Source organism: Sardina pilchardus, chromosome 20 (genome assembly GCF_963854185.1).
Source record: "Sardina pilchardus chromosome 20, fSarPil1.1, whole genome shotgun sequence".
In the NCBI taxonomy this organism is placed as follows: Eukaryota; Metazoa; Chordata; class Actinopteri; order Clupeiformes; family Clupeidae; genus Sardina; species Sardina pilchardus.
This window is the reverse complement of record NC_085013.1, coordinates 17,541,945-17,559,686: the sequence shown is the minus strand read 5'-3', so window position 1 is coordinate 17,559,686 and position 17,742 is coordinate 17,541,945. Positions and strand designations below refer to the sequence as shown.

Genomic DNA, 17,742 nt, shown 5'->3' with positions numbered 1-17,742 from the left:
TTTTGGGTGCTCAACTCCACCTCCACCAAAGCCCCAGCTCACTCCACCCACTAGCAGCTACATTTTGAAAAATGCTTTAACAACTTGAAAAAGTGAAACGGGCCTAGGTTGAAATGGACACTATTCATCTGGAGAAGAATATGTCAGACTTAAAAGGCGGCCATATAAATTCATCTATTTGTCTGTTCAATTTGGGCTTTTGGCTATGGCTATGGCTATGGCTATGGTTATTTAGCAGACGCCTTTGTCCAAAGCGACATACAAATAAATAACAATACAAATTAAATTAACAGTGAACAATTACAAACTAGGGAGAATAGTAATATTATCAGTAAAACAATAATTTTAAGCACTAACCTAATGAGAAATAAAACAGTGAAATGAGAATAGCAATCAAATAAGTCACTCAGTTAATTATATATAATAATAATAACTAAAGCATGGTATGGCTAAATTTAAGGACAATAGCAAAATAAATTTCAAATTCTATCAATAGACAAATTATAACAAAACAATACTATTATACAAACCATAACACATCACAAACTCAAAGGACTAAGTGCATATTAAATAAATATGCCTTAAGACCCCTCTTAAAAGATCCAAAGCTGTTGCTGGAACGGAGAGCACTGGGCAACTCATTCCACCAACACGGAACCACTGAAGAATAGGATCTACAATTTGACCTAGCATGTATGGTTGGTCGACATAACAGACGCTCCTCAGAAGATCGCAATGGGCGGTTGGGAATGTACATCGTGATTAAAGAACTGAAGTAGCTGGGAGCAGATCCAGTCAGTGTCCTATAGGCCAGAGTGAGAGATTTAAATTTAATTCTGGCTACTATAGGGAGCCAGTGGAGAGTAACTAGGAGAGGGGTTACATGTGTCCTCTTTGGCTGATTGAAGACCAGTCGTGCTGCAGCATTCTGAATCAACTGTAGTGGTCTTAATACACAAGCAGGTAGGCCAGCTAACAGAGAATTACAGTAGTCCAGCTTGGAGATAACCATTGCCTGTACAAGAAGCTGAGTGGAATCTTGTGTCAGATAAGGTCTGATCTTCCTAATGTTGTACAGGGTATACCGACATGACTTTGCAATTGAGGCAACATGCTCAGAGAAAGTAAGTTGGTCATCAATTATGACACCCAAGTTACGTGCCGATCTGGTTGGAGTCAGTGCGGATGAATCAAGCTGGATATTGATCTGTTGGGGAATAGCTGTTTTTGCTGGAAACACCAAGAGCTCAGTTTTGGAAAGATTAAGCTGAAGGTGCTGATCCTTCATCCAGATTGAAATGTCCTTCAGGCATGCAGAGATCCGATGGGAAACACTAGAGTCCTCAGGTGGGAAGGATAGGAAAAGTTGAGTGTCGTCCGCATAGCAATGATATTCAAATCCATGAGAGCGAATAATCCCACCTAAAGAAGTGGTGTAAATAGAGAAAAGGAGGGGGCCTAATACTGATCCTTGGGGGACTCCTGTAGTGAGGTCATGAGACTTTGATATCTGTCCCTGCCAAGACACGCTAAAAGAACGCCCTTTAAGGTAAGACTTGAACCAGTCAAGAGCTTTCCCAGAAATTCCCAGTTCATATAGTGTAGAAAGGAGAATGTCATGGTTAACCGTATCAAAGGCTGCAGATAAATCTAACAGAATTAACACTGATGACTGAGCAGAGAACTTAGCCACTCTCAATGCTTCAGTCACAGATAGAAGAGCAGTTTCAGTAGAATGACCACTCTTGAAACCAGACTGTATAGGGTCTAGTAGGTTATTCTGATAGAGGAAGTCACACATTTGCTTGAAGACCACTTTCTCCAAAACCTTTGACAAGAAAGGAAGAAGGGAGACAGGTCTGTAGTTCTTCACATCAGTTGAATTAAGTGTACTTTTCTTCAGCAAAGGCGTAATTCTTGCCTGTTTAAAAGAAGAAGGAACTATTCCAGAACTGAGTGAAGTATTAAATACATGTGTGACTGCCGGTATAATAGCGGGTGCTATAGACTGCAGGAGAGTAGACGGGACAGGATCCAAAGGGCATGTTGTTGGACGGCTTCGCTGAAGCAGTTGAGAGACCGCTTCCTCATCAAGAGGAGAGAAAAAGTCCAATGATGGCATCATGCTAACACCAGGCAGAGTCATCTTTTTGATGTCTTCCTCTTCCTAACCATTTGATGCGGTGTGTGTAGGTGCTGTCCCAGAGGCTGTCCCATATAATAGAGGCTGTCCGGCCAGACCGGTCCGGGCTGTCCTAAAAAAAATCCATTCCCGATGTTCCCGCCTAAGTTTCCGGGCTTTGCTGCTTCCTAGCAACCAGCAGCCTCCCTTGGATACCAACGGTGCAGCGCGCAGGCGCACTCTCTAATCAACAACATGGAGCCCGAAGAGAGTCCCAGAGATGGGAACCGTGTAAGCAGAGTAAGTTTTTAAGTCTCACATAGGCAGTTGTCAAAATTGCAGTTGCAATTAATTCTACGCATCATTCACTTTTTGCGATGTTTACTCGTGTCAAATTGATCTGGCCTTGTGGGAACAAACAGTGATGCTAGATACATGGCTAATTTTAGCTTGGCTAACTTTGTGTCAACGTTAACAGACCAGCTCAACAAGTGGTACATTTCTAAGTGGTTGATAGCATTAGTTATTGCCATGCATTGTTACATTTTTCAACACAAAGCGTTTTTAAAAGTAGACTATGGTTGATTGAATTGGACCGTGTGAGAGTTGACGTTAGTTTCGTTTCTGACAATGTTCAACGGTGAAACGATAGCTTGCTAGCTGCTCGTGCTAATTAGCTAACTTTCTAGCGGCAAGTTGTGTATGTTATCAAATATTCTACAATCGTTGATAGTGTCTCTTGAGCTTTGCAGCTTTTGCATATATCAAAAATTGCTTAGTCAGGATTTTGAGTTTATTCCAACCTGCAAAGGGAGCTGCTCTCCATAGTTGTAGGAAGCCTGACAGCATAATTATACATGTATATCACTTCATGTTGAAAATTCAGCGTAGTGCTAATCCGGCCAGCCTTTAGGGTGACATGTCTGAACAACAAACGTTTTCAACGACAGTAGGAGTTATTTTATCTAGAGTCAGGGTGTGACAGTTATGGTGCCGTTGTCCCTTCCATCAGCTTATGTACAGTTGGTTATCGTGTGATAACTCGGATCATATTTGACAAGCACCTGGCAGTGGCCTGTCACACACAAAGTTTACTTTAGGGTCGTTCCATGTCAATTAAACACAAAGAAAATATTGGATTCGACACCATCGTCTCATTTGTTTCTCTTAACAGTGCCTCATGTCTTATGACTTATCATACTTTATTTTTGCCTACAATGGCATGCAGACAGGCCTACCTCTCTTATCACGAGCTATGCTCACAGCAATCAAAACTATTCTTGTCTGTAGTTCCCCAACGGTTGAACGGGCTGTCAGTTGCTACCAGAGCAGAGTTGCTATCCCTCTGCTAACAACCAACACACTTATCATGTCATTCTTCTGTCTTTTATTTATTCCTCTGTTTCTATTTTATTTTACTTCCCTTCCCTCCCCATCCCCTTTCCTCCTCATCCCCACTTTTGTCTCTAGATAAGATACACTTGTCATCTTTCAGCATACGCAATCTTACAATTGTTGCATTTTCATCTTAATCCATTTTGTTGTTTGTTGTGTGTTCTAATGGGTCATACATCACTTCAGAGAAAGAGATAGGCCTAAAAAGAAGTTTATTTCCCTGAGGGAGCAATTTCCATGCTTTCACAAAACAAATTAGAAAACTGTTCCGAGAGACAACACCTGTCATCTTTCAGCATCCCCCCATATTCCTTTCTGCAACTGTTCCATTTTCTCCATTTTTTTTACAGCTCTTGGTCAATTGTTGTTGTTTTGTCAATGCGCTATATTAATAAATTGACACTGACGACATCTTCACTCATTTATCTTCAACTGTTAATGAATAGTACAGGAAAACTGGATTATGTCTGCACTGCAATCCTTTGATGCTGAGGAATCCTATAATAGTGGGATTGTGTGTGATGATCTGAAGATAATGACGGGGCTTTTCTCTATCCATCTGTCTGTCTGCCTGCCCCCCCCCCCCCCCCCCTCTCTGATTATCAGACAATGGAGGAGTGGTACCAGCTTCCTGCAGAAGAGGACAGCAGTCAGCTGCCACCTCAGGACCTCTCTCAGCATAATGCCTCCTATGGTCAGACTGGGGGAGGGGCTTGGGTCCTGCATCACCCCAGTGACCAGTCCCAGTCAACGCAGCTAGGTATGTCATTTGGCTAAGAATAGTTCTAAGCAGAACAATATCTGCAATACAGAAATTCATTTTTGTCACTGATGAATCTGATTGCCATGTCAAGGGCTAATTCAGCTGTATTACTGTGTATCATTTTGATATTAGTAAATCCTATATTAGCGTAATTTGTGTGTGTGTTCGCATTTGTCAGAATTCCAGGACAGTCAGCTGTCTCCAGCACTTACTCTCTTGCCAGCCAAGACTGGCAAGTTTTATACCTTCTCGAATTCCACTCTCATGCAGCAGACGGATCTTGAGTTTGCTCCTCTGAGGTAGGTTCCAAAAGCATCAATATCATTTCAATTAATTGTTGAATTGTTGCATTTTAATTGTTGCAATTGAATACAATTGCACATCATCATATAGGCTTGTATTTGTTTGTTCGGTTATTGAAGGCTTGTGGTGTAGCCTAATTGCATTCTTTATGTTTCTGTGTGGTAGGGGGTCCCCTGACTTCTCAGTCCTCTCTGAGAGACTCTCCATGATGCCTTTGGTTGGAGGTGCTACAGGTTTTGGCGCACCGTCTGTGGCTCATAGCACCACATTAGGCCATGCATCCCTTTCGCAGCATCCTCTGGGAGAGGATGAGGGAAGCAGCTGTTCTCTCTCCCAGCACAGCCTGTCTCCGGGCGAACGCCACCAGGTTACGCCAGGACGTGAGTTTGAGAGAGACAGCGCAGAGGACCAAGGCTACGAGAGGCGAGGAGAGGGAGAGGAGGAGGGCGAGGAGAGGAGCGCTCCACGTGGGAGAGAGGAGGACGATGACGACGGCTCGTTTCTGAACAGCAGCGTTCCGGCACGCACCTTGCTTGAGCTCCTGGAGAAGGATGTGGGTGTGGTCAGCAGCAGCAGTGCCGTTTCCTCCGCCTCCGAAACCTTTTTTAGCCAACCAGAACTCATCCTCAAACAGACTGACGCCATTCACAACCAATCGGGGCTCAGTCGGACCAGAGCAGACTTTGCTGACCATCAGACGGTGCCGGTGAATCAACACAGAGACTCGGGCCTATTTCAGATGGGCCCCTCTGCGTCCTCTCTTGTGCGGTCTGCCGAAAGCGCCATCTTTCGGGGGTCCAGCTCAAGTGGCAGCACAGAGGAGGAACCTTCCAGAAACCCACCTGGAGTCCGAGAGTGCCCTCAGGGAGACGCGTCGGCCTCCCCTCAACCCACTCCAGCGCCTGCGACGCGCGTGGACCGACGGGCAAATCGCTCGTCCTCTTCCTCCTCTCAGCTGTTCGACACCTCCAGCCTCAGCGTCTCTGGCCGCACGGCCGACGTCTCCAACATCACCTTTCGCTCTTCGAGCAGCAGGCCGGACGCCTCCACCGACGCCCTGCGCGCGCAGCTGTTGTCCGAGAGTTGCGCGGCGGCCTCCAGGAGCGCCCACGCCGGCCCAGGGGAGCGATCTCCGCCCGAGCTGAGCAGCAGGTCGGCCAGGCTGGCGCTCCAGGGGGCGGCCGGCTTCTCTGTCGAGCGGGGCCACCGCGAGAGGATCCTCTGGCAGTCCGGCAACCAGACGGGGGTGGACTCGTCGTTCCTGACGTCGCAGCCGGCCTTCCAGTCCACGCCGTCCGTTGCTGTGATGGCGCCCAACCGGGCGAGGGGAGTTCTGCTGGCCGGTGCTGGCACGTCCTACTCACAGTCGCCGGTGCTGCCGACGGACACGTCAATCTCGTCCCACCCCAGGATGACCGAAGCGCCACCTGTAGGCGCGGCTGAGGTCGGCACGTCGCAGGGGTCACAGGGGTCGAGAGGGTCGCGAGGGTCGCTGACGGGAGGCGAGGTGGGCAGCCTGCCCAGTCTGAGCTACGTGCAGAAGGTGGACGCGTGGAGAGCCAACCAGAGCAGCAACAGGGCCTTCAGTGACGAGCTGGAGCTGCAGGGACCCGCGGAGGACGACCAGCAGGCCGATGCTAACGTCAACGCGAGCGTTACTGCCGAGCCAGCTCCAGGGAATCACCCCTACTCACCCTTCCACCAGCCCAGGGAGGACTCTGGAGCTGAGGGCAGTGCCGGAGGGGAGGTTGGGCCCACAGGTGTAGGCGCAGCAGCTGCAGCAGGAGGAGGTGGAGGAGGAGGAGGTGGTGTAGCAGGTGTTGTGTCTCCTCCAGGACGTTCCCACTCCCACTCTTCGTCCCTGGCAACTGTGGTCACCTCCATCCAGCACCATGCCGCGGCGCACAATGACGTCACGAGCGCCCCGCAGTCGGCCCGTGGCGAAGAGTCAGTCACCAGGGAGGAAGTGGGGCCACAGGGGAGAGCTGAGCCGTCCAGTCAGAACGGCCAGAGGTCAAGCGCCATCAACATGGGCCACTTCAGCGACGTGTCATCAAGCCGCGACACAGGCCGCAGCCTCTCCAGCCCACAGGGTAGTTTCCAAGGCGAGGGAAGTGTTAGGGCATCTTTTGGAGGGGCCTCATCAGTGGTCAGTCTGGAGGTGGACAACTACGCTCCATACTGGACCTCAATGCCTTCCACTCCCAACAGAGAGAGAGAGCTGAACATCGAGGATAGGATCCCGGTAAGATTTTGGACAAATTATCCCATAGTGGCTTACACAAGCTGTAATCACTGGTTTGAATTGATAGGGAATGTGATGATGTACTGTAATGGTATGTATATTTATGTATTTCACGGCAGGTTTACCTTAAAAACCTGGGAATCAACCAATCACCTTCCACAATACTGACCCCGTTTGCTCCTAGAGGACCAATTAGAGAGCCAGAATTTTCTCCTACTGACTTGTGTACCATCAAAGGTTCTACAGGCACTCCTACCAAGAGCACTCAGCCGTCTGAAGGTAAGACTAACCCTCTGTTAAAAAATGTTTCCAATCATTTTCACACTCAAATAAAGAACCAGTGAGTCCAAATGACAGAGAATTGTATTAGCTTTGCAAAGAGAGAGAATGATGCAAGTGCAACACAAAATGGTTGGCACCAGACTCTGATGAGTCATGGCTGAGTGCTTCCTTTTATACATGGGTTTACACAAGCAGAGTCTGTGGCTGTACTTTTTCCGAGCAGACATCTTCAAGAGCAGCTGACATTTTTGCATAGTTAAGCATAACATAAGGTTTATGCCAACCTTTGTTTCCCATGATTATATTTTGCAACACACATAAAAGCTTTTTCAGATTATCAAAATAAAAGAATGCATGTTTCAACAGTTTCTCCAACAGAAAAAGGTAGGTTCTCATCCATTGTAGGTAATGATGCAGTATAGTATATTGTGATTAAGTTAATCTCACTGCGTTCTCTTCCTCGCTCCTCCATTAGGTGAGAGTCCTGATAAAGCCGAGTTCTCGCAGCTCTCTCAAGGCTCCAGCGGCTCGCTGTCCCTCAGCACGGGCCGGCCCATAATCCACCTCTCCGACCAGGACCGGCCGCCCAGTCAGGGCAGCATACGGATGACGAGGAGTTCTTCTCACACGCCACCGGAATCCCCCGGCGCGTCGGCTGCCCCTCTCCCGTCCCTGGCGCCAACCCACCAGATGCCCTCTGCATTGGGGCAGGAGCCGGCCGCAGCACCTCCCCTCCAGCCTCCCCAGCCCAGAGAGGAGGCCTCAGGCCCCCAAGAGGCACAGAGGAGTCCCAGGCGGGAGCAGCCACAGCAGCAGCAGGGGGAGGATTGGCTGGTGGGCTCTAGGACCCTGCAGGAGATCCGGCAGCTGCTGGGCCGGGCGGAGAGTGTGCTCTCCCTCAGGTCCTCCCTGACCACCTCGTCGGGCTCCGACTCCTCGCTGCTCCAGTCGCTGCGGAGGAAGATGGAGGAGCCCGGCTTCGCCGACGACACGTTCGGCTCCTCGCCGCTCTGGGCGCGCTCCTCGTCCGACTCCATGCTGAGGGACAGCTCCGTCGCGTCCTCCGAGCCGAGCAGGACGCTCGGGGCGACCGCTCAGGCGCCCGCCGACCTCTCCCGTGCGCCCGGAATCCGGGACGCAGGACTCAAGTCCCACGCGGTCAGGAGAGCCGAGCCCGAAGGCTGCAGCGCCACTGACCCTGACAGGGTGGCTCCCGCAGGTCTGCCCGTCGCGCAGGCCCCTGCCCCGACTCCTCAGGAACAGGAAGAGGAGGAGGAGGAAGAAGAAGAAGAAGAGGAGGAGGCGGCAGCGAGCTCATCGATTGGTCCGGAAGAGCCCAGCCCCGCCCCAAGTCACGCGGGGGTGGAGCTGGCCAGCGTGAGCGACAGCAGCGAGGTCAGCGAAGGGTCGCTGAGCGCCAGGGTTGCTAGGCTGCTGCACGAAGAGTCACCCGTGTCCATGGTGACCAGCAGGGCCAGCACAACGGATGCAGATGAGAGCAGAGCGAGAGGTAAGCAAAGATCACTTAATGGCTGGCGGGTGTTGTCCACTCAATGTGGAACAAGCATTATCTCATCAAGCTAATGACGCAGTTTATCCGGGAATACAGTTATAGTTATATTATATCCGGGAATACAATTTGGTTTTACCTGCTACATGCAGCGTGTTTGGAACACACAGACTACTGACGTTTTTCTTTTTGGTGCTGCACAAATCTGAACTGTTCCTGTTCTGCTGGCAGAGTGGATTTTGCTGAAGGCGTCTGGCCAGAGGTGTGAAACGCTGCACCTGAACACAGAGGACAGGCAGAGGGTGGAGGAGATCAAGAGAGAGCTACTGCAGCACACCAAGGTAATGGCTCAGACACACACACACACACACACACACACACACACACACACACACACACACACACACACACAGACACAGAGACAGACAGACAGACAATCATGTGACTCAACCACCAACCTACATCCTAGTTTCTTAAGTTCTGCGGATGTGTATGTGACACAAAGGGCATCTTTGAAAATGTTTGAAGTGAAAGGTTCAGCTTAATCCACTTCACTTTCACTTTGTGTAGTTAGTATTTAGAATTTATTTACATTTAATTTATTTATATTTATTTTGATTTCATCTTTGTTCAGTTTGGCCATCAACTTGACCTTGACTGTACTATCAAACAGACTTATCTTAACACAAATACATAACCACACACACAGACACACACACACACACACACAGATTTGTTCAAGGACACATAACATTATCTAGAGAAAAGATAGTAACAAGACTTAGTAACAGTGGTTCTGTTGCCAGCTGCATGTTGTGACATGGTCAGTAATGTGGGTTTTGTTACTGATGCAAGCAGACTGTGTTCTGGATCATTCCCCTTCACTCTAAAAGGTAACCCAGTGTGTGTGTGTGTGTGTATGAGATATCTTGCATGGTGACTGGACATCTGGGGCCGGTTTCCCGAAGCCTTCTTAACGCTACGTAGTTCGTAACCTCTATCTTAAGCTCTACCTTAAGTACCTCACGCATTTCCCAAAACCTTCTTTGCTACGAATGTCTTTCGCACGTCGTTCGTTGGTAAGAGTGGTCTGGAGCACTCTCAGACCTCTCTTAGCTGCACCTTAGCAATGTTTCGACTCGCGACGCTAGTCGCCGCCACTGTACCCTACAGCAATTTCCGTTACGCATGCAACTCATATGATACAAAATCACTATTTTGGTTCGCCAATGATTTTATGTAAGTATGCTAATTTAGAAAATAGTTTCTGGAAATGTTTTCATGCAAATATGAAACGTGCACGCATTTGAAAATAGTTAAAAGCGCTTTATTCTTTGCTTCCCCCCACCGTCCTACAATGTTTAGGCCTAATGTGCGGGCTTGCTGTCATGTTTAATGTTAACCAAAGGCACACAATACTGAATGAGGATGTTGGTCAATCAGCTGTGATTAAAAAAAAGTCTACATAGCCTATTATATAACTAGAAAAGCACAAACCTCCCCCAAGCAAACACATGTAGCCTACGCCTCCTGCATCCAGACGGTGATACGAATCACTCACAAAATGAAATAGTTTCTTCCTTGGGTCATTTCAGATCTTCCCTTGAAATTTAATCGAAATCCATCTTTAACTTTTAGAGTTAGCCTATCTTGCAAACAAACGGACAAACAAACAAACTAGAAAAGCACTCAGAGAGCGCAGACCTCTGCTTTCAAACATGAAGCGTTCGAATCTTTTTATCCATGCGGGAAGCAAACTAACACACCAACAAACAAACCCAGATGAACACATAACCTACTTACCTACGTAGATCATTTAATTTCTAGACTACGTTTATCATTGTGTGCTAATAAGTTCATCCACGTTGAAGTTGCGTGAATGTTGTGGGGGCGATAGGCTATTATAAGCAATGGTTTTGGTGCAAAGAACGGTTTCATAAGTCTGTCAAGCCTAATAAAAAATCGATTTCTGAGCAATCGATGTCACCTAATTCAGCACCTTCATGGTGGACAGTGCCTTATACGTCGGACGTAAGGAGCTTTTCGTAAGAAGACTCCTAAGTGATAGTTCGGGAACCACGACTAGAAAGGTAAAAAAATTTGGTAAGTTATACCGTTGGAGTCTTCGTAGCTCGCTAAGAGTGAACGTTATCGGGAAACCGGCCCCTGGTCAATAAAACCGTGTGCCGTGTATTGTGTACTCTTTCAGCCTTTCTAATGTTTGTCTTGGCTGGTGGGTTCTTTTGAAACGAAATAAGAAAAAGGCTCTTGAGCACACTGAGGAAGGCGCTGAGCCATAACGCGCCTGTGCAATAAACACGTTTGTGTGCGTAGTGCTGCCTTTTTCTTCTTTGATGTTACGTATATACGTTTGGCCAAGCACTCTAAAAAAAGAAATAGGAAACTGAGTGAACTGAGGCTGCTCCTGCCACACAATGTTGAAGGAAATGAAACTGAACTTCAGGAAAAGCCCGCAGTGGTTTCTAAGGGCTTTGGTTTCTGCAGTGTGGTTTGTAGTGTGATGTTCTACGTCTGTTGTGGTTTGCACTCTTGTGTATACTCTATATGTCGCTGATAACCATTGCTAGGTACACACGGTATCCAACAACTGCTGTAGAGCAGTTGTTAGTCTCACAGCTTGAAGGCTACCACAGCATAGGCCTTTTGCCAATCTACAGATGATGTGGCATATGATTGTATGGAAAGTTGCATAAATATATTATTTAGTCAATCCCTCTGTCTCCTCATCAGTCTGGTAATGCTGTGCTCAGACTTGGAGCTTTGGATTTTTTCCTGGATCCAAAACCACCAATATATGTCCTCCCAATCTGCCTTGCATCTTGTGTTTAATTTAGATTAATTTATTTTCATTTTAATCAAAATTAATTTAAGAAATGATTGGTGGATTTCTCACCTCCTGGTGTTAGAGTATCATTTTGTCCGTGTAAACAAAACTACACTGAGTCAAACAGGACATGTTTACCTGACAATTACTCCCATTGGTACAGCCCTGTGCAAATGAAATATTTCCCACAGCCTTCGAGGCAGTGATAAGATGTCAAAACATCTTGATAGCACTACTCTGGAAGCATTCTCTTTGTTACATGCAATATAATAACTGCAGTAAATTGATACAAAAAAGTTTAGACTTTAAAAAAAAAAAAGTTAAAATGAATAAATAAATGGCATGTAATCCACTCTCTATCTTTTTTATTTCTGTATCCCTGTCTTATCTCTCTCTCTCTCTCTCTCTGTTGTTTCTTCTCTCGTGTGTCAGTCCCAGTACAGTACGGACTCTGATGGCAGCGCTCCTTCTAGCGTCGGGGCGACGTCGGCCCCCGTTGCCGCCACCTCTCAGCGCATGGAGGGCTTCCTGGCGGTGCGCACTGCCGAGGAGCGGCTGTCGGACCAGCTGCAGCGCGCCGGCCGGAACCTTCTGGAGTCCAGCCGAGTCACTCTCGGCTCGGTGGCGGCGGCGGCCAGCCCGGGCCTGGAGGCCCGCGTGCAGGAGATCGCTCAGAGGGAGGGCGTCCCGCTCGCACCTCCGGCCTCGTCCCGCTCGCTCTCGCCGCTCACTTCCATCACCATAGCGACGGCCCGCCACACTCCGTCCCCGTCCCCGTCGTCTCTGCCCCCCAACATGACCCCCCAGCAGCAGCAGCAGCAGGCAGAGAGCGCCAGCGTGAGCACGCAGACGCAGACACACACGCTCCGTTTACAAACACACACGCCGCCGCCCTCGGACACGGAGTCGGACAGCAGCGTCTCCAACGCCGAGCCGCACCTGCACAGCGCGCTCAAGGCGTACTCTCTCTCGCAGCACACACACTCACACGCTCACGCTCACGCTCACGCTCACGCTCACGCTCACACACACACGGATCAGCCCGGGGCTGAAGAGGTCGAGCAGCAGGGCGAGGCGAGCACCATGGAGACGGGCCAGGTCAACGGTCAGGTGGATGAGGTCACCGGGGGTTGGGGTCACCAGTCACCCCTGGCCCCGCGCCACTCGTCCACACACCTGCGCCTGACCCTCTCCCCCAAACCCAGACCGGTGCAGAACGGCTTGGACAGACCCCACCATGGGGCGGGCCCTGTGGAGCTGGACCAGAACAACGCGGTGAGATCGGCCCAGACTGCCCAGACCTTATCCGGAAACTGGACCGATGGGCCCTCGCTCGTAGCCCAGTCTTTCCCACAAGAGGACTCGATTAGGCTGACCAATCAGGAAGTCCTCAGAAACGAGACTCCGAACCCCAAACTGGCCTCCGCAGCAATCAATCCAGTGACGGAACCGCTAAGACCCACCCCCGAGCCCTCGGTGTCCAGTCAGACACTCTCTGAGGAGCAGGGGCCAATCAAAAGCCAGTTTTTGCCACAAAAAGCCACAGGCCCGACCTCTGTCCAGATCAGCTCCAGCACTAGATACCCACAATCCTTCACTCCGCCCCAGAGACTGACACAGCCTTCACCACGACCCCTGTCGGTTTATGCACCTGGTAAGAATGACCAATAAGCATTTATGATCATGTCTCCTTTGTGCTGCTGCCCGCAAGAGCATCTTGAAATGTTAGAATGAACCTCTTCCACTGCATTAGCTCGGCTTCCACTGTGTCTTTCTTTTTTTTGTTTGGCCAGTCTGTATTGTCATGTACCTTAAGGTGTCCATCCTGTGTCCATTCAGTGGTCACGGTTGGACTGGGCGTAAAAAGGCGTTCTTCTCTCTGTCCTTTAGTTCCGCTACCAACTCTGTTGCCGTACAAACCTCACGGCAGCTCTGAGCTCTTCTACATCCCCAAGACGGACACCCAGCTCTCCCCCAACCGCTCGGACACCACCGTAGAGAGTTCACACACAGGTAATGCACACACACACACACACACACACACACCATCTCTCACCACATACTTAATCGGTTTACCTTGCTTGCCTCTGCCAGGATACATCTGTGTGACTGCACTAACAATTACTGATAAATAACCTCAATAACCTCACAGGCTTTTGTCGGCCTCAGATATTATAATATTCAGCTCCTGCAGCAGCCAGTCCACCCAGCTCAGTCCGCTCAGTTCACAAACCACGACGGAATCGGTTTTGACAGTAAACCATTCTTATCTCATAAGCCTGTTTACTAAACTGGTTACCAGTAATAACGCCAAGTATGTGCCATCGAATGGCAATCACAGGCCTTTTGTACAGCTTGTAATGACAACATAACACTGCACTTTATTGGAGAATGTTCTCCAGCACTTACAAACGGGTTACACCAGGTCTGCAATTGAAGCGCTCCGTTTACAGAGACTGGTCTAATTTGCGTCACTGTCAGGTCTGGTGTAGCCAGTTCCATTCCAGTTAATTGTTGCGACAGACGCAACACGAACGGAACGCTTCAGTTACGTGTCTGGTGTAGCCTCCCTCTTAGCCTGATGTTAAAGAGTCTCAATAAGTAGCTCACCACACCCTGTTAAATTCAATTCTATAAGAGTAGTCCTGTCAAATGCGTGCGCACACACACACACACACACACACACACACACACACACACACACACACACACACACACACACACACACACACACACACACACACACACACACACACACAAAGAGAAAAGGTGATCCCTCTGTGGGTTGCAGCTGCTCCTCACTTACACACTGCTGAATTATTCATGATCTCTATTGTGTGAGCCATGGAGGGACAGAGGGAGGAGAGTGCGTTAGAGGGAGAGAGAGAGGGAGGAGAGCCCGTTAGATGGAGAGAGAGAGAGAGAGAAAGAGAGGGGGGAGATGGAGAAAGAGACACAGACAGGCTGAGGGCAATAATAAAGAGACAAGGCTAAATGCAGAGAAGCATCATTGAATGCGTAAGTGAGTGTGCTGTGTGCCTGCGAATGTGTCCTCTGTGTGTGTGACTTTCTGTGTGTGTATGTGTGTGTGTGTGTGTGTGTTTCTTTGTTAGGCTCAGATGATGCCGTTCCCCCACGCTTCACTGTAGACATCCTGGGATCCAGAGACCTGGAGCCTGTTCCAGCCTTACCCAAACACACAGAGGGCATCTACAGCAAGAACAGAGGTACGTGCACAAACTCTCACTCTGTGCCTCTCCATTCAGTTTCAATTCAGTGAGCTTTATTGGCATGACTGTACATTGTACAATATTGCTAAAGCATTAAGACCTGTAAAATAAATAGTAATAGTAAATTATAATAGTAATAACATGCTTATCAATAATAGTATTCCAATAATAGTACAGTATATTGATAATAATGAAAAAAATTATTGCAGAAAAGTATTGAGCATTAAGTCTTCCTCTCACTCTTAGTCTCACATACATGCACATGCCCATGAACTTGATATTGTGTGTTTATGTTATCCTTGTCTATGTTTGTGGCAAGGGCTTTGACCATTGTGCTAGAAAACACACTGTGCAAATATTTATTTACATACTCACATATATACACATTCACATAAACAAACAAATGTGCTTATTGTATCCAATTGTGCCATAAATGTATCTATCAGCCACTGTTATGTAACTAAATGCATCTCCATCTCTTGCTCTCGCCTTGTCTTTGTCCTCTCTGTCTCTTCTACGTCTCAGGCTCTAGTGGATATGAGCGCGCCGGCCCTGTGGGGGAGCAGGGGGTTGGTGTGACCATCACAGGCAGGAAGAGGGAGGAGGAGGAGGAGGAGGAGGAGGAAGAGGTGATGGGAGAGCGTGAAGGGGAGGAAGAGTTCAGGCCGCTGCCCATGGAGATGGACTTCAGCATGGACAGCCTGAGGCTCCACACCAGCACGCTGCGGACCCTCCCCCCACCGCACCACGCACCTGCTAACCTGCGCCAGAGCCAGCCAATCGCGCCGCCCCACCGGAGGGGAGGGGAAGAGCGCGCCCACAGGGAGCAGCAGCAGACGTCCCAAGAGATTGGCGGCTCCCTGGACCAACTGTGGCAGCGCTTCAGCGAGAGCTGGAGCCGGGACCAGAGCCGCTCGGCCAGCGAGAGGGAGACGTCGCTGCTGGAGCGTCTGGAGCGCCTGTCGCGGCTCATCAACAGCAGCGCGCTGACGCACGGCGCCACCATCGCACACTCCCCCGCCAAACAGGCCGCGGACGCATCGGTCAGTACACAGACCCAGGGACAGGGCCAGCCTGTCAGGGTGGACGCCAAGAGAGCAGACAGGGGGAAGAGCAAGAAGAAAGGGAGGAAGGAAAAAGAGCCTGCAGCGGAGGAGAGGAAGAAGGGAGCCAGAGAGGAGAGCGAGAAAAGAGGCAGAACTCCACGACTGGCGTGGGCAGAGTCGGAAACTCAGTCGTCCAGCCATGCGCCAGAGGAGGAGGAGGAGGAGGGGGACGAGCCGGAGAGACTCGGGCGCTGCCCGGCGGAGAGAGACAGCATCTCCACGGAGACCAGTCTGTCCACCATCGACACCCAGCGACTGTTGCGGGCGTTCGGGCCAAGCCGGGTGAGGCCGCTGACGTCGCTGATGTCGGGCGAGAGGGCCCCGGAGAGCCTGCTCAAGCTCTACAGCAACATCCACAAGCAGCGGAGCACGGCCAACGACTCCTCCACGGTACGGGTCAGGGTTGGCATCTCGCTGGCACATCCTGGCTCTGAGCTGATCCCAGTTGGCTGAGTGGCTGTTGTGTGCCTGCCAGTAGCTGTGTTTTGTTGGACAGGACAGGAGCATTTAGTCTGTCTCCCTAACGTTGTAAAAGTGCCTGGAGTAGGCGAGACACCTCCTCAGGCTGCTTAACCATGCTCACCCTAAAGAAGCGTCTCTCATATTGCTATTTGGCTAGTTCTGGACGCAGTGTATGGGGCCTAGCTGTGAAATTTGAGTCTTGTGGTCGGGTAGCTTTTCTAATGATGTCTCAGTGAAACTACCTGGAGACAGTGGGACTCTCATGTGAGAGGTTTTTTAGATTACCATCTGAGGCCTTAAATGAGCTTTTTCAAGGTTGCCGCCCCAGGTCATCATGCTGGAATTTATTGCAGACATGGAAAGTCAGGGGATTTGATCATTTTTTTGGGCCAAGTCATTGAATATCAAGCAGTGTAGTATATACAATGCAACATTTAGTTGCCTTATATCAAAATTAATACTATTATTGCCATATATTTTATCTTGAGTTAATTCACATGCCCCCTGTAGTTCTATGACTATGACTGTTTTTTTGGCAAGCTGCTTAGTGCTTTGGTATTTGACTTACTTTGAGTTACTAGTTAGCTTTACCCCTGCTTTTTGCTAGTGTTTGCTTTTTTCTGAGTTGATGTTTTCGGCTTTGGGGATCGCTTTTGGACATGAAGCGTTCCACATGTTCTAAGGTAGCTCTTCTGTTCTCAGCAGTTCCGAGTGTGTCCCATTACGTTTTGGACTGGCCTTTTTATGTTCCACTCCATGTTGCTAGTCTCCATGATAAGAAATATAAATTGGCTGTTTGGTGTGGTTGGGGTTAAAGTTTTGATTTGGTTATGGCTCTGGTGACCGGCATGAATGATTTGCTGACGGCTGAGTCTTCAAGAAGGCAACAGAGGCTTACCTGAGGCTGTTGAAGAGAGTGTTGCATAAATGGAGCTCGTTCAGATCACTTAATCAGAGTTGCATGGGCAGTGACTTGAGGCTTTCTCTCAGATTGCCCTAACAGGCAAATCAGGCTCTTGGCATTTAGCCCACATCCTGTTGGAGTTGTGCCTCCCGTCTCCCGTCTCTGTGCTGCATAGCCATGGTTTTATTGCTAGTGCTCATGGTTGATCCACATTCCAGCTGAATGAATGTGCACTTTACATATATGCTTGTGTTTGTTTTTGTATGTAGATAACGGATGTGAAAGATTTGAAGATTTGATATACTGTGTATGTGTGTGTGTGTATGTGTCCAGAGGTCGTTGTGACTCATGGTGTTATCCTGTCCTCCTCTCCTGGTCAGGTCACTCTGGACTCGTCCTCGAGCGGCTCCTCACTACCTCCTCACCCACGCCCCTCAGGCAAGAGGCCAAAGGTCAAACTCGTCAGCAGAGGCGTGCAGGCAGGTCAGTAGAGCACACACACCCACACACGTGTGTACAAACACACACACACACACCCATTTGCATGCATACACACTAGGGGTGTCGCGATTTAC

At 49.1% G+C, this 17,742-nt stretch overlaps 2 protein-coding genes across 2 annotated transcripts in view; one reads left to right on the top strand and one right to left on the bottom strand.

The window, feature by feature from the left end:
* Nucleotides 1-54: 54 nt before the first annotated feature.
* On the bottom strand, nucleotides 55-1,922 carry LOC134067515 (uncharacterized). Its single transcript, XM_062522817.1, has 2 exons — nucleotides 1,527-1,922; nucleotides 55-1,334 (listed from the first exon to the last, which is right to left on the bottom strand). The coding sequence occupies exons 1-2, from the start codon at nucleotides 1,799-1,801 to the stop codon at nucleotides 548-550; spliced, it is 1,062 nt and encodes a 353-aa protein (XP_062378801.1). The 5' UTR covers nucleotides 1,802-1,922; the 3' UTR covers nucleotides 55-547.
* Nucleotides 1,923-2,384: 462 nt separating this feature from the next.
* The window catches only part of alms1 (ALMS1 centrosome and basal body associated protein), a 25,613-nt gene continuing 10,255 nt past the window's right edge, over nucleotides 2,385-17,742 (top strand). The window contains exons 1-12 of the mRNA XM_062522224.1: nucleotides 2,385-2,422; nucleotides 4,124-4,277; nucleotides 4,459-4,579; nucleotides 4,749-6,828; nucleotides 6,948-7,107; nucleotides 7,586-8,620; nucleotides 8,852-8,961; nucleotides 11,898-13,119; nucleotides 13,356-13,478; nucleotides 14,579-14,692; nucleotides 15,221-16,191; nucleotides 17,548-17,650. Of these exons, the coding sequence (XP_062378208.1) occupies nucleotides 4,127-4,277; nucleotides 4,459-4,579; nucleotides 4,749-6,828; nucleotides 6,948-7,107; nucleotides 7,586-8,620; nucleotides 8,852-8,961; nucleotides 11,898-13,119; nucleotides 13,356-13,478; nucleotides 14,579-14,692; nucleotides 15,221-16,191; nucleotides 17,548-17,650 (6,190 nt within the window). The 5' untranslated portion in view covers nucleotides 2,385-2,422; nucleotides 4,124-4,126. The remainder of the gene's footprint in view (nucleotides 2,423-4,123; nucleotides 4,278-4,458; nucleotides 4,580-4,748; nucleotides 6,829-6,947; nucleotides 7,108-7,585; nucleotides 8,621-8,851; nucleotides 8,962-11,897; nucleotides 13,120-13,355; nucleotides 13,479-14,578; nucleotides 14,693-15,220; nucleotides 16,192-17,547; nucleotides 17,651-17,742) is intronic.